Below are 17,329 nucleotides of genomic sequence, written 5' to 3' on the forward strand. Positions count from 1 at the left end.
TATGCTTTCCTAGGATGCTTGGTTTAGCCACCCTAGACCGAAAAGAGGCCTACCTACACATCCCAATCAGGGAATCTGGCAGGAAATATCTGCGTCTCAGGGCAGGATCTATGTACTTTAAGTTCTCTGAGCTTCACTTTGGCTTATCCGCTGCTCCCAGAGTTTTCACGAAATGCCTGGCTCCAGCCGTTGCTTTTTGCAGACAAAGAAATATTCCAATTTACCCCAACTTAGACGATTGCCTGATTCAGGCAGACAGTCAGGAGAAGCTTTTACAGCACCTGACCTTTGTAAAGGACCTACCGACCTCCCTGGAGTATACCATCAACGAAAATAAATTAAAACTAGTCCCCACACAAACAAATTCTATTCTTGGGAGCAAGCCTGGACACAGCATCCCAGATGGCATTCCTTACTCCAGAAAAACTAGCCTACCTGACAGGCTACTTCTCTCAACTAGCCACCAGGACCCAGTTATCTGCAAGGAAAATCCTGCAAGCTCTAGGGTTCATGGCCTCCTGCATTCTACTCATTCCATATGCCAGATTGCATATGAGGAAACTACAATGGTACCTAAAAAGCCTTTGGTGTCAACAATTTCAAGACCTGGAAATTATCATACCTATGATACCCTGTCTAAGGAAAGACTTTCTTTGGTGGGCAGCAGCATGCAACCACAACAATTGACTTCCCTTCTCACAACCCCAGACCACCCAGACCCTCCCCACAGACGCATCAGACTATGCCTGGGTTGCACACCTGGACGGCAGGTGCATTCAGGGCCATTGAAACCCAAATCAAATACATCTGCACATCAGCCAAAAAGAGATGCTAGCTGTTCAGCACACCCTGTCAGCTTTCAGACCCCTCCTCTCCCCGGGTCCTCTAGTGATCAAAACAGACAACACAGTGATGTGGTATATCAACAAGCAGGGAGGGACTCGCTCTTATCCTCTCTGCAGGCTCGCCATGACCCTTTGGCCACGGCCTAAGCCATACATATTCACATGCTAGCACAATTCCTGCCAGGTTCTCTAAACTCTCTGGCAGACAACTTAAGCAGAAACCTGCTAGACCCACACAAGTAGCAGCTAGACCACAGAACCTTCAACCTTGTAAGCCAGAAATGGGGCACCCCGAAGGTAGACCTCTTTGCCTCGCACTCCAATCATCAGCTCAGCAAATTCTGCACCAGTGAACCTCACAGCAAGACCTGGAAAGTGGATGCTCTATCCTTCCAATGGGTAAACCTCTCAATCTATGCATTTCCCCCTCTACCACTCCTTTCAAGAGTACTGCTCAAAATAAGGGAGGAAAAACCAAGGGCAATCTTGATTGCCCCAGACTGTCCACGCCAGCGCTGGTACCCACTGCTGCGCAGCCTGTCACCCCTGCCACCATGGCAACTACTTCAGATCCCACACTCCTGACCCAGAAGAATGGAGAATTCATGCATCCACAATTGCTGACCCTGAACCTGGCAGCCTGGCTTATTCCCTGAGCTCTCCTCCAGCTGCCAGCCTAAGCAAACAAGTCCTGGATGTTATACGTGAGGCCAGATGCCCCAGCACTAGAAAATCCTATGCTGACAAGTGGAAAAGGTTTTGCACCTGGATCCAGGCTAAGGGAGCAGAAACAGCACAGCCCTTCCATCCTCTCATCCTGGATTACCTAGTAGACCTACTACACAGGGGTCTATCCTTCTCTTCTATTAAAATTCATGCCTCTGCCATCTCTGCGCATTACAGTACAGAGTCACCTCTCTTCTCACACCCTCTCATCTAACAGTTCCTAAGAGGAGCTAACAACTTAAGGCCACCCAGAAGAGCAGCTTGGGACCTTAACTTTGTGTTGGAAAAGCTCGCCCTACCTGCCTTTGAGCCTGCAGCTTCAGCAGAGGTACAATTCCTCTCTTGGAAAACAACCTTGCTTCTGGCCATCACGTCAGTTAGAAGAGTTTCAGAGCTACAAGCAGTCATGCCTGTAGAGCCCTTCCATCATTTTCCATCTGACAGGATCTCCCTCAGAACTAACCCATCCTTCATGCCTAAAGTGGTATCCAGTGTGGCTCTCAACCAATCCATTCATTTGCCCACCTTTTTCCCTAACCCTCAAAACAAGGGGAAAATGATTATGCACTCTCTAGATGTGCACAGATAGCTCCGATGCTATCTGGATAGGACTAAATCTTTTAGAAAAACTGACAAATTGCTAGTCAGCTTTGCAGCAGGGGCAAAGGGCAAGGCCATATCCAAATACTATCCAAATGGATAGAACACTGCATCCATTTCTACTACAAACAGTATGGGAAACCTGCAGCTTTTCTCAGAGGGGTCCCCACCAGGGACATCCTAGAGGCTGCAACATGGACTTCTGTTAATACCTTCACCAAGCATTACCATCTGCCTATCTTCTCCAAATCCAGGGCAGGCTTTGCCACTGCAGTCTTGCAAGGCATCCTAACCAGACCCCAGTCTTCTTGACTGCCTCCACCCTTTTCTTCAGCTTTGGGAATCAACCCAAATGTGATGACTGCAACAGTGAAACACGAAGAACATAGTAAAGTTGTGTACACTTACCATAAATGTAGATGTCTGAGTGTATTCACTGTTGCAGTCCTGTTTTCCCACCCTCCATCCCCCTTGTCTCTCTCTCTCCCTCTCTCTCTCTCTCTCCCTCTCTCCTTACAGGGAATTTTTGGTATTTACTTTCTTACTGGTGGTGGTCTTACACCATAACCTAGCTCCCTATTTGAGGGCTCCTGACAGTTGGGGCAAGAAAAACTGATGTAATGGCGTCGGCTTCCTGATTTTATACCACTGATGACCTGACGTCAGTCCTGGAGCGACAACAACCAACGCAGAAATACTAAGCCTTTGATATCTGGTCTGACTGAGGGCTACCCCTGGCAGGATATAAACCCTAGTGTGATGACTGCAACAGTGAATACACTTGAGCATCTACATTTATGGTAAGTGTACACAACTCTACTTTTTGAGAGTTGTGACTAGATTCCCATGGGTCTTCTGGATCAACAACCTATCCATCTGTGAACCTATAAATATTCTCTCTGTGCCACTAGTGAAAGTCTCTATCCAAATACAAGTCTCCAAGCAAGCAGAAAAAATTAAATAATATTCCTTCTGTGCTCTTAATTCTGTAGGTCATGAAGATTTTGGGAGATGTTTTTGATCAAGGCTGTAGCTATTCCTTCATCAAGGTACACCTATCAGCCATTTCTAACTTTCTATTGCGTCAACCATAAAGGTTTAAGAATTGCATGCCTTTTCTTCTAAGCTATCACCATATGTTGTATTTCATAACAGTTGTGTGTATTGATTCTGTAACCCTACTTTCATGTCCAGTTTAGCCATGGGTATTAACCTTAACCAGTCTGTTAACCAGCCAGTATTTTTCTGCAACACTCTAATGGAGGGGAATGTTTGTTGCACTGTTTAGGTATGTACTGTAGACTAATATTTTATCTTGTCAGAACTAATGGTGTTTATCAGCTTTTTGCTTCTTGTACTAAAGGTAGAGCCGGTAGGAAAGTGCAAGAGGTCACTTTTTCCAGGTGGCTTTCAGAGACTTGCCTTCTATTATGATGAATTGACAAAACCATATCAAATGCAAAAGAAGCCCTTTCTCTTAACTTTTGTTTTTTGCCTCCATTGTTACATACCTCTGGTGATAATGTGTCCCTACCATCTTTAACGAGCAATAATGTTTCTGGTAGGGATTACACCCTGTCCTTAATTACCACTTTTTCCCCTGAAGGTTTACTAGTGTATAAACATTTGAGTACTCACTGGCATATTTTTACTTGTTACAATGAGTGTAAGGAGATCTTCAAACATGGGGTCAAAATGGTTCATAGAAGAGGAAGATGTTTTAAAGAACTTTTAGAGGTTTTACCATCTACACTACCTTCCAAATTAGCTAAAAGAAATGGTACCCATAAATGTGGTTGGCGTAATCAATGTAAATTTATTATTGAACATAAGGTTTTTGTCAATGGTACTTGTATCAGGACACATTTTTACTGTAATTGTAACATATTAGGAAGGGGAATGTTCACAATGCTTTGACAGGATACGTGCATGAGAACCCCGACCATGAGTTTGGTTTTATGGGTATCGATACTGTGCATAAGGATGTTAAGGGTGGCCCTTGGAATGAACTTTTTGAGCTTAAACAACTTGGGTGGCAGATTAGACTTGATACCTTTTTATACCCGGGGATTAATGACAGTGTTTCCATTGCCTCTGTTCTCAAACTACGTTCTTATTTGATCTAATTGAATTTTTTTTTTTTTTTAAGTATTTTTCTAACTTCGGTTACATATTTTAACATTTTCAATATTTATATTAGTTCATAAAGTACCTCTTTCTTTAAAGGTTTTCTTTTTTGTCACATGATTGTTGGGAGGGTTATTTAAATGGATGTGTTTGAATTGCTATCATTGTTTCTGAAGAAGTCTTTGGCTGCATTCTGATGAAAGCGCTCAAACTTGGAATAAACTGTTACTTGTCTTGGTTCCTGTGTGGTTGCGTCTTCTTCTTTTTGTATTGCTACCTCTGTAAGGCACTGTAAGCTGGATGTGATTTCAAGGTCCTATGTGGTATCCTTTGTGGATACCACACTTAATGGCATTCTGTCATAATGGCATTCAAGGGATGAAAATGAGGCCTCTGCCCTGCTGTTTAGATGAGTAGACTAAATCATGTAGGGTAAGAAAGTTATTAATTAGTATAGTATTAGATCTCCATAATCCATTCGCCTAAAGATCTACATTTGTCATGGATGATGGATGATCAATAGTGGTGCTAGAGTCCGTCACATTATTTATTTATTTTTTGTATCACTGTACTAGAACCCTTAAAATGTTCATTAACCTCTGTCACAAAAGGAAATATTGAGAAAAGTAATTGTGAATCAACCAACACGGTCCAGGCAGGATAAACTTCTGTTGAACACCAAGAATGTATAAAAAACTGTTTTATTGAAGAAGGTTAGCGCTTTTGTGGGGTTACCGCTTCATCAGACAGAAATACAAAAGTATGTTAAAACAGAGATATTTAAAACATAGCACAACCAATCAACTGAAACTAATTAAAAAAGACCAATAAAACAAAGTGATGTAACCCATATCACCACCTACTCAGAGCTGGTTTAAGGGAGACACCACTATTAAGTCCTTGGTATTCATATGCATGCAAAGAAACAATCCATTTTAGCTCATACATCTCAACAACATTATTAAAGTCACCTCTTCTAATATGGAAATGTAAAAGTTGTAAAACTCTGAATTTAAAAGAATTGTGTCCTGGAAACAATAAGGCATGATTAGCTAAAGCATTTGATGTTACATGGTTACGTATGTTGCCTAGGTGCTCAAGTACCCTCTCTCTAAGTTGTCATGTGGTTAATTATGTTGTTGAGATGTTTGAGCTGAAATGGATTGATGTCCTTCATGGATGCATCTGCAGTCATAACAAGTGGGTTGTCCTGTCGTCAGGCAGCCCTGCAGTCGGCCGGATTCCAAAGTCCGGGTCCGGCTTCGGCTGATGTCGCACTCCACCCGACGTCATCTCTGTTGGTCTTCGGGTATAAAAGCATCAGCCGACGCCATTTTCCTCAGTCTTTCTTGCCGCGCGGCCAAGCAGAAGCTGTTCGCAAGTGCCGGTCGGTCGGATCCAGAGATTACTTCTACCGAATACTACTCAAGACTTCTAAAGCTAAGTACCCGTGGGACTCTTTCTGCCTCAGCCGATGTCAGAAAAGTTAACAATTGTTTAACCTGTGGGAAACAAATACCTCATAAAGATTTCCACTCTTACTGTCTGCCTTGTTTAGGCCCAGCCCACGACGTAGCAGCCTGTTCGCCTGTGCCTCTTTCAACCGGTTTTAACGCTTAGGCCGGTCGGAGTTTGCAGAACAGTTTTTCGGTACTGATTTTGCGTACATTATGCCGTCGGATCCTCCGACTACCCAATCTACCAAAAGCAAAGATAAAGACCGACACTTTCGCGGTCCGCGGTTTCGGCGAAACCACGGTAAAGCAAACATGAGTGTCTCGGTTTCGGCGAAACCGAAAACTGATCAAAGTACAGCTGAACCTATTCTTACAACTGAGGCCCCTGCTACAACTCTTGAATCGACCTCAGAAATTGTACCCACTACGGTGGTTGACCTATCAGACACCATCCCCTTGGATGTCTCTACCCCAGCACGTGGTGCTGCTAGGCCTCCAGCAGCCATGTCCATTAAGGCCTTCGCCAGGGCTAAAGCAGCCAAGACTACTAAATCAGTGCCTGTTAAACCCCCCACATCCAGGCCCTCTTCTAGTTCTCAAATGCTTTCTTTGGCAGAAGATTTAATTTCTTTAATTAGAGGATCTCAGTCTCACCCAGACAGGGCCTCTCAGCCCCCAGAGAAGAGACCTAGGGCAGAGCCCCCTGAGCCAGTGTCTTCTGATGATTCTGCTGATGAATCAGACATAACTGACCAGCCAGAGGCTCCCTTCTCCTACTCCTCCATCAAGATACATGCATCAGCTATTTCAGCAGAATACAGCTTTGATCCACCTGTTTTTTCGCACCCTTTGCTCAGGCAGTTCCTCAGAGGAATCAAGAATGTAAAACCTCCAAGGAAACCACCATTACCAGCTTGGGATTTAAACTTTGTGCTAGAAAAGTTGACACTATCACCCTTTGAACCAGCAGCAACAGCAGACCTACAACACCTGTCATGGAAAACTGCTTTCCTACTGGCAATTACTTCAGCAAGGAGGGTTTCAGAACTACAGGCCTTAATGGCAGTGCAACCCTTCCTAATCTTCCACCAAGATAGAGTGTCCATGAGGACTAATCCTACATTTATTCCCAAGGTGGTATCCAGAGTATCTTTAAACCAGGCAATCCACCTACCTACCTTCTTTCCCAACCCACAAAACAGAGGGGAAAGAATACTGCATACCTTGGATGTACATAGACAGCTACGCTACTACTTGGACAGAACAAAAAATAGCAGAAAGACTGACCAACTTTTTGTAGCCTATGCAACAGGAAGGGAAGGAAAAGCTATTTCCAAACAGACAATCTCCAAATGGATAGGAAATTGCATACGATACTGTTACTCCTTCCATGGAAAACCAATTCCACAGAACATAAGACCTCATTCTACAAGGGCAACAGCCACTACCACAGCCTTCTTACGAGGAGTGGCAACCAAAGACATTATTGAGGCTACTTGGACCTCCGTGCATACATTTGCCAAGCATTATAATTTGCCTCTATATTCCAGATCCCGAGCAGGATTTGCCACTGCTGTACTGCAAGGGATCCTAAACACACCATAATCTACTTTTATCCTCCTCCCTAGTTGGCTATGGTATTCTACCCACTTGTTATGACTGCAGATGCATCCATGAAGGACATAGTACAGTTTTGTACCTACCATAAATGTAGATGTCCGAACTGGATAGCATCTGCAGTCAGGATTACCCTCCCTCCAAAGCCTCTGTGGTACTCCTAGGGTGTTTACCCTCCTAATAGCTAGCTGTTGGGGGGGGAGTCTTTTATGGTGTATTTGTTTGTATATATGTACATATATGCTTATTTTTGTGTTTACCTCTATCTATTTGGAAACATTGGCATCTATCCAAATTTTAGCCTGCAAGAGGGCTACTGGCATCTGGGGCAAGAAACACTGAGGAAAATGGCGTCGGCTGATGCTTTTATACCCGAAGACCAACAGAGATGACGTCGGGTGGAGTGCGACATCAGCCGAAGCCGGACCCGGACTTTGGAATCCGGCCGACTGCAGGGCTGCCTGACGACAGGACAACCCACTTGTTATGACTGCAGATGCTATCCAGTTCGGACATCTACATTTATGGTAGGTACAAAACTGTACTTTTCTTTGCATGCATATGTCTGGACCGTGTTGGTTGACTCACATTTATTTTCCTCAGTTTAGTTATTTTGCTTGTGAGCCTCCATTAGCAGTGTGGTTAGCTTATTTTTGCCTTTTTACAAAAGTAAATATTGCCAGCCCAGCTCGCTGGCATTTTGTAAATAATTGTATGTCATTTGTGAATATTAATATGATTTATATAGAAGTATGACAGAAGGAAACACTGCCAGCTCAGCTATCTGGAATTTTGTAAATAGTTATATGTCAGTTGTGAATGTCAACACGATTCATATGCTTGTCGGACAAATGTATTAGAACTGTATGTTATGTGTATATCAAACTGCTGGTACAAATGTGTGTGTGAAAAGGGTTTGTACAGTACTGAGCTTAGAGGTGTGACCACTGTGTATCCTGCTGGAGTAGAACAGAAATATATATAAACTATTGTAAATGTATATAAACAGTGGAAACGGGAACATAACTTTAATTTGCAAAACTTCAGGTACATGGTTGAGATTAACTTGTTTTAGAACTTCGTAATAAAATAGACTGTTTCAATGCAGCAAGGAGACAAGATGTCTAAAACTAGGGAGCTTTCTGCATTGTTTTGTCAGTGTTTTGTTATTGTTTTACGTCTTCCAGCAGTTACAAACATCTGAAGGCTATGTATTTTCACAGGGAGATGCTAAATCCTAGTAGTTTCTAGCAAGGGTTGTTGAGCCTGGGAACTGAAGTCAGGTGACAAAAAGTGATGTCATGCTGCAAGTATCCAAACAATAATCTTTGATATTAAATAACTCTCTGCGAGAGTGACTGGGCATTTTGTATCTGTCTTTGATCTGACATCATCATCAGCTAGAAGATTCATTCACCACACTTTCCTTGCTATGAGTAACTAAGTCTAGGGTGCATTAATTTCTTTTAGATCCAGTAAGGAATATAGTAAAGATAGATTTGTTCTGTATTTATTTTAGACTGTGTTGCAATGTTATTTTAAATATTTCCTGTGATTTTGAAGTCTGAAGTTACTGCTATGATTTATTGAGTATTTTCTTGTTCTTTTATTATTCAATATATTTAAACCTATCTTTGTGGCCGATGTTTGTGAGATATATTTAAGCTCTGAGTGTACTTGTATATCTATATGGTACCACTGTGCAGGCCACTCCTAATAGCCTTACTCTTGGCCAGACTACCATTTGGATTAATAGTAACATTACACAGCAAGATTGCACACCCTTTGTTAAGGGCGTTAAAGTAGCTGATAGAGTTGGCTGTTGGCAGTGATAACTACCTTATAGTCTGGGCAAAAGGGGGCATAGCTAGTAAACTTGTGCCATTCTTTCCCAGGTGTGTGTGTGTGTGTGTGTGTGTGTGTAAATCAAATCTCAGTGTGACACACACACACACACACACACACACACACACACACACACACACACACACACACACACACACACACACACACACAGTCAGCTACTTTGGCAGGGAAACAAAGCACTGGTTGGACAGATAGAGCCCTGGAGGTTTGGCCACATAGCTGAGATCTCGACCCTATAGCTGTGCCACTGGGGAGTCTTATTGGGGATCTGGAGAAGGAGGGAGAAACCAGCCCCAGACTGACTGTGGTCCCTGTGCTCTTAAGGGAAATTGCACTTTACTGTGTTTGTACTAGTCATCCTCCCAGTGTGTACATCCCCACTGTTGCTAGTGGTGAGGATTGAGGCTCCTTGATTACTGGACCAGTGCTGGGGGCATCACAACCTCCTTGATTTTTTTTTTCTCCTAACTGGAAATTGTTAGCACCCAGAGCCTCACAATTAAATAGGAGCTGGTGATAAAATCTGTACATACCAGTTAATTCTGTTGAGCACGTAAGTGTAGCGTAGGATTTAGCCACTGTTAATTTTTATAAAGATCATAGATGGTCTCTAAAAAAAATAATGTCATAGATTACTAGATCTAGTTATCTATTTATGTATGTATGTATGGCTTGTTGACTGGGTAAGTGAACTGGACAACTGAGGCAAGGACAATTATAACAGAGTAGATTGTATACATAATATTACATACAGGGCAGTACAAATAGCAGCAGATGGCTACATCTGTATTGCAGTGAAATACAAGCTGCAAAAGAACATTTACAAAACATTAATTTTACATGTACTACAATGAAGAACAGCAGAAAAGAATTTAGTACAGCCATCATTAAATACATATACATGACTTGCTTAGATGCGAAAGTATAGCTAGACAGTGTGCCTTAGTATTAGGAAAGTTGGATGTTCTTCGTGTTTCACTGTTGCAGTCATTACATTTGGGTAATCTGCTGGCAGGTTGCCCTCAGTTGGCCTGATTAATAAAGTCTTGGGTCCTGCGTCGGTTGCTGTCCCTTCTTCCATGATGTCAGGTCGTCAGGGGTATAAAACATGCAGCCGACGCCATTACATCGTTCTTTCTTGCCGTATGGTGCCCAAAGCAGAAGCAGTTCGCAAGTGCCGGTTGGCCGACTCCTGAAATTTTCATTTTCGAGTTTTAGAACCAAAGTCTTCAACTTAAAGCTAAGTACCCCGTTGGGGAAACTTTTTCTTGCACCTTTCCGATGTCAGTAAAAGTTAATAATTGCATTACTTGGGGAAAGCAAATACCTCATAAAGATTTTCATTTGTACTGTATTCCTTGCCTAGGCCCTGACCACGATGTATTTTGCTGTTTGTTTTGTGCTTTATGTAATCAGCGCACTATCCGTCGTTGGTACATTTTTGCCTCTAAATATTTCAGTTCTCGGTTTAATTATCTAGAAATGTTGTCGGTTAGCCATCCAGCTACTGGAATTCCGAAAAAACGCAAAGATAAAGACAGAGACAGGCCACCAAGGTCCAAAATTACCGACGATGCTTCTCCTAAGCCAGTCGCCAGTTTGCCGGTACTTAGTGAGGTGCTTTCGCAGAAACTGATACCTGCTACTTCTGATTCGCAGGCCTCTACTGAGACCCATTTGGAGTCCGGTATGCCGCGAGATACTTCAACTATGGAACCCGCGGATGTCTCTACCTTGGATGGGTCCTGAGCCACTCTGCAGGCACCGGCTTCTGAGGGTGTGTTTAGGCCTACAGACTTGCATATTAAATCGACACCGGCTTCATTAATAAGGCCCAAGTCTCGATCCATGTCTAAAAATCCAATGCCTAGGCCACATGCTCAGGCCCCTATGCCTAAAAAACAAATGATAAAAATGGATGAAGATCTAATGACTCTTATCAGAGGTAGTCAACCCCCCACCTCTAAGAGGCCTAGGGCTGAGCTTGATTATGAATCTTCTGATCAGGAATCTGTTTCTTCTGACTCTTCTAATGACCTGGATTTGTCCATGCCTACTTATGAGGATTCCATTCCCACTGCTTCCCCTCCTGAGGATTTTTCTTTTGGGGAACTTTACATACTTTAAGGGAGCATTTCTACTGGGAAAGCCAGGAATTTTCTGATTAAAAGAGGCTTGTGGATTTCCTTCTTCCTCAGCATAGCATGAGTCCCTGCCCCTGGCTCCTAGTAAACCTGACAGATACTACAGGATTCCTGAGTCCCACAAGTTCCTTTTCAAAAATCCGGTTGCAGATCCAGAGGCCATTTCTCAGGGGCCCAAGGGCATTAAGGCTTCCACTGCTAAAAATCCTACCCCTTCTGATAGAGACTCCAGGGTGCTGGATAGATGGGGTAAAAAGGTTTATACTTCTGCAGCCTTGGCAATCAGGAGCTTTAAACTGTCAGTTTCATATGTTAAAATACCAACAGCATATTATTGGACTGTTTAAACAGAAAATGATGTTGATTCCTGACTGTGTGGAAAATAAAGATTTACAGGATTTAATGCATTCTTCTGAACAAGTGGGAAAACAGACTTTGCAATGTGGTTTTGATTCTTTAGAGGCCTCTTGCACGGCTCTTGTTACTGGGTCTGTGCTTAGAAGGTATGCTTGGCTTAAGTAGCAATCTTTGCCTGATCATGTTAAAGCTAAATTGTTGGATGCTCCTTTAAATCAGGGCCGCCTTTTTGGCAATAAGGCTGAAGAAGTTCTTAAAAAAATGGAAGATAGAGCTAAATCTATGCAAACTGCTAAAGATTTCTTACAAGCGTTGTTACCTCACAGCAAAAGGTTCTCCCGTTCGATTCTCGGCTTGGCTTGAGAGTGCCTTCTCTTTGGAGTCTGCATGTCCTCCCCGCGGTTGGGTAGCATTCGAAAGACATGCGGCGTAAATGGGCGTGCCTTCGTTGAAGGTTGGGCGTCGTGCTGGCACCTCGGCGTTTCGTAAAAATCTACTGCCAATCATTAGCGGACTGGAGTTCTGCTGTGGCGAATCCTTACCGGGAAAAAGCCGAAAAACAAACAACAATAACAACAAGTGCAACCTCCCGAGATTTAGTAGGCACTGGCCTACTAAGATTTGGTCCTTTCCAGTTCCTTCCAGGTCCTCTCAAGCCAAACCCAGACACAGCAAAAACCCCAGGTTTCAGTCCCAGGGGACTCTCAGAACTAAGCAGTGGGGGGCCTCCACTTCCAAATCTTGAAATAAGACACCCCCCCTATGGTAAACAGTCTCAATGACTTCCTTTTAAAAATCCCAAGCACTTATCTTTTGACCGCCCCTTTGGGGGAAAGATTGCTGTTCATGCAAAAACCTGGGAACTCATAACACAGGACAAATGGGTTTTAAATATAGTGTCCCAGGGATACAGATTTCATTTCCACACGTTGCCATTTCCAAACTGGTGGCCAGACCTGCCCCCAATTCAGTGGCCAGAGGCTCAAAAACAAGTTCTTTCCCTCTTAAGCATGGGGGCTATTCAACCAGTACCAGAAGAGGAAAAGGTTTCTATTCCAGGCTTTTTCTGGTACCCAGAAAAGACAAATCATGGCGTCCAGTACTGGACCTGTCTACTCTAAACACCTTTCTGGAGATTCCAAAATTCAAGATGCTGACTCTTCACCAATTACTTCCTATGCTAGGCAAAGACGCCTGGTTGGCAACTCTAAATTTAAAAGAAGCATACCTGCACATCCCAATCAGGGAATCTTGCATAAGATACCTACACTTCAAAGCAGGCTACTTGCATTATCAGTTCTCTGCACTGCCCTTTGGCTTGTCTACTGTGCCCAGGGTATTCACAAAGTGCCTGGCTCCAGTTATTGCATTTTGTAGGCAAAGAAATATTCAAATATATCCATACCTGGACGATTGTCTAATTCAGGCAGAAAACCAGGGCATACTCTTAAATTATCTGGCATTTGTAAAAAGGGTTCTAACTTGTCTGGGGTACATCATAAATGAAAAGAAATCACAGCTGGTACCCTGTCAACAGATTACATTTCTGGGTGCAAGCTTGAATACAACTGCCCAGATGGCATACCTCACGCCAGAAAAGCAAATTCATTTGGTAACTTACTTCAAACAAGTGGCCTCAAAAAACCCTGCTATCTGCAAGACAAATACTGCAAGCCTTGGGGTTCATGGCCTCCTACATTCTTCTAATTCCATATGCAAGACTGCATGTGAGGAAACTACGGTGGTATCTAAAAAGTCTATGGAGTCAGCATTGTCACAGCCTGAAAACAATGATTCCTATCATACCTTGCTTATGCCTGGAGTTCCTATGGTGGGCAGAGGCCTGCCACCAAAACAAGGGACTACAATTCACACTACCCCCTGCCGCCCAAACCCTAACTACAGATGCATCAGACTATGCATGGGGGGGTCACAAAGCAGGGAAGTGCATTCAGGGCAAATGTAACCCAAATCAAATGAACCTACATATCAATCAAAAGGAAATGTTAGCTGTACAGAATGCTCTGACAGCTTTCAAGGACTACATTCTTCCAGGACAACTAATGGTAAAGACAGACAACACCACAGTTATGTGGTACATAAACAAGCAGGGGGTACACATTCCTACCCCCTCTGCAGACTAGCCATGACATTGTGGAACACAGCCTTGAACTACCAAGTGCACCTACAAGCTCAGTTCCTGCCAGGAAAAATGAATACACTGGCAGACGGACTAAGCAGAAACCTCATGGACCCACATGAATGGAAACTGGAACCACTGAATTTCAGCATGTTGACAAGCGAATGGGGGAGCCCAAACATAGATCTATTTGCCTCCCCCCAGAACTACCAGTTGGACAAGTTTTGCACAAGGACTTCCCACAAACAAGCCTGGAAAGTGGATGCTCTGTCCAGGTTTTGCACAAGGACTTCCCACAAACAAGCCTGGAAAGTGGATGCTCTGTCCTTCAGCTGGAAAAACCTATCAGTCTACGCCTTTTCCCCTCTGCGTCTGCTCTCCAAAGTTCTACTAAAAGTCAAGCAGGACAAACCAAGGATGATTTTGATTGCTGCAGACTGGCCGCACCAACACTGGTACCCCCTCCTGTGCAGTGTGTCACACATCTCCATGGCACCTGCCTCAGACCCCTTCCCTGCTGTCTCAGCAGGAGAACCAACTTCTGCACCCTCAGCTTCCAACATTGAAGCTAATCACTTAAATTCACCCTTATCCCTCAGCAAACCTGTGATGGATGTCATATTGGAAGCAAGGAGACCTAGTACTAGAAAATCTTATGCTGACAAATAGAAAAGATTCCGTGCCTGGAACCAGTCTTTAGGGATGAGCACAGCAGCGCCCAATTTACCTCAGATTTTGCAATACTTAACTGAGATGCTTCACAAGGGCCTGTATTTTTCCTCCATTAAAGCTATTTCAGCTCATTATAACACAGAACCTCCCCTCTTCTCTCATCCTCTGCTCAAGCAGTATCTCAGAGGGGCAAAAAATTTGAGACCACCCTGAAGAGCTCCTACCCCTGCCTGGGACCTTAACTTTGTTTTGCAGAAACTCACTCTACCTCCTTTCGAGCCAGCTGCTACTGCAGCGTTAAAATTTCTGTCTTGGAAAACAGCCTTCCTTTTAGCAATCACTTCAGCTAGAGGGATATCTGAATTGCAAGCCCTTATGGCAGTGGAGCCTTTCATCATCTTTCATGCGGACAGGGTATCTCTCCGGACCAATCCATCCTTCATACCCAAGCTGGTTTCCAGTGTGGCTCTTAATCAGTACGTTCATTTTCCATCCTTCTTCCCCAATCCACAGAACAAAGGGGAACGGATTCTGCATTCCTTGGATGTGCACAGACAACTTATACTTGGACAGGACTAAATCTCGAAGAAAATCTGAACAACTGCTGGTAGCATTTGCTGCAGGGGCAGAGGGGAAGGCTATTTCAAAGCAAACCATTTCTAAATGGATAAGCCATTGCATTCATTTCTGCTATAAGCACCATGGAAAACCTATCCCACAGGGGATCAGATCTCATTCCACCAGGGCTGCATCTACTTCTGCTGCCTTTCTCAGAGGTGTTCCTACCAGGGACATCCTAGAAGCTGCTACATGGAGTTCTGTACATACTTTCATCAAGCATTATCATTTACCAATTTTCTCTAAATCCAGAGCTGGCTTTGCCACTGCTGTCTTGCAGGGCCTTGTAGCTGGCCCTAATGCTGTATAAACTCCTCCTCCCAACCATAGCTTTGGGAATCTACCCAAATGTAATGACTGCAACAGTGAAACATGAAGAACATAGTACAGTTGTGTACTCTTACCATAAATGTAGATGTTCGAGTGTATTCACTGTTGCAGTCCTGGTTACCCTCCCTCAAGCCCCCTAGTTTTTTCAGTCTGTACCTCTACTTTCCTTTACTATGCTTAAAATCCTTTTTGGTGTATTTGCTTTTTGTTGTAGGCATACTTTTGTGTTTTCATGTTTATTTGCTCCCCATTAGGGGGGCACCTGACATCTTGGGCAAGAAAAACTGATGTAATGGCGTCGGCCGCATGTTTTATACCCCCTGACGACCTGATGTCATGGAAGAAGGGACGGCAACAGACGCAGGACCCAAGACTTTGTTAATCAGGCCGACTGAAGGCAACCTGCCAGCAGATTACCCAAATGTAATGACTGCAACAGTGAATACACTTGAACATTTACATTTATGCTAAGCGTACACATCTGTACTTTGCTAAAGTAGTGTGTCATGCAATCTATAGCAATGGAAACAAAATTAGAAAAGTGAACAGCATTTTATAAGAATTCATTACGAGTCATCCACACATATTCTGTTATAAAATCAGCAGCAACAGGTAACTGGTAAAGTTTACAGCACGCAAAGGGGTAAAACACAATATCATTAGTCAATGTCCTAAGTAAATTTGTGTGTGTTCCCTTTGATTAGATGGTCTCTGATCCAATATCTGCTAAAAGAAAGTGAAGTAGTGGGTGTTCTGATTAAATGGAACAGGTATTGTAATGTGGTAGTATAGAGAGGACTTTTAAAAAGAGTGTGTAAAGGGAGGTGTAATAGTTTATTTTACTTTGTGTTCTGGTCTAAATGTATATTGTCATGTGCTTCAAAAATGTTCTGTTTCAGAAATGCTCAGAATCCTGTCCTCAGCTGGCCTAGTGTGCTGTCTCAAGTGTGCACCTTTCTGTCTTATGTTTTGGTTTATGCTGTGTGTGCTGTACTTGAGATTGGGAATGTTACAGAGGCTTTTTTATTTTTCTTTATTTCTTCCAGGAAGTTGAACCAATGTCCAAAGAAAGTGACCATATCCATATCATTGCCTTAGCACAAGCATTGAATGTTTCCATTCTAGTTGAGTATATGGATCGTGGAGAGGGCGGGTCCACCAATCACCACATCTTTCCAGAAGGCTCAGATCCCAAGGTTTATTTATTGTATAGACCTGGACATTATGATATTCTTTATAAATAGATATAAAATATAAAAGAAGTTAAAATCTGTGTACAAAACAATTAAACCAGACAGGTAGAACTGTACAGAGTTTTGTGGTTGTAAATGGTATTAAAGCTTTTTTTTCTTTGTTACAATATATTTCATTTTATTAAAGGGTGATGGATCTGTGTGATTTGTCTTTTGTTAATGCTGTGAGCATGTTATCTTTTCTTTTTTTTTTTTTTTTGACAGATGACTACCGTAGTGTTCTGGAGCAGAGGGCTAAAACCCTGACTGCATCTCAGATAAAGTATGTCCAACTAGTGGCATTGATGCAGGAGGGACTGGATGGGGAAGGATTTGAGTGAGCAGAGAACACTAACTCATCTATTCTGAAGGGAGGGAGATGGCTAAGCTTGATGCATTGGTGACACTTGCAGAAGAGCAGGTGCATTGCCCATAGCAAAGGACTAAGCAAGCCTGTGCTGGAGTGAGACACTTAGCCAGCAGGTTGCACATGCATGGTAGTGAACTTGCACCTATTGAGGCAGCTGTAGATGAGCTTGCAGTCTGCTTTGGGGGATTGGTTTAAAGGATAACTCCACAGGATTGTCAAACTAGTCTG

At 43.1% G+C, this 17,329-nt stretch overlaps 1 protein-coding gene across 5 annotated transcripts in view; it reads left to right on the plus strand.

Moving 5' to 3' along the window:
- OTUB1 (OTU deubiquitinase, ubiquitin aldehyde binding 1) overlaps positions 1 to 16,892 on the plus strand; it is a 669,979-nt gene extending 653,087 nt beyond the window's left edge. For all 5 annotated transcript variants that reach the window (XM_044075629.1, XM_044075633.1, XM_044075632.1 and 2 more), the window contains exon 7: positions 16,546 to 16,892. In XM_044075629.1, coding sequence (XP_043931564.1) covers positions 16,546 to 16,743 — 198 coding nt within the window. In that variant the 3' untranslated portion in view covers positions 16,744 to 16,892. The remainder of the gene's footprint in view (positions 1 to 16,545) is intronic.
- The last annotated feature ends 437 nt before the right edge of the window (positions 16,893 to 17,329 follow it).

The sequence above is a fragment of the Protopterus annectens genome, chromosome 6.part1 (assembly GCF_019279795.1).
Source record: "Protopterus annectens isolate FY-2018-M chromosome 6.part1, PAN1.0, whole genome shotgun sequence".
NCBI lineage: Eukaryota > Metazoa > Chordata > Ceratodontiformes > Protopteridae > Protopterus > Protopterus annectens.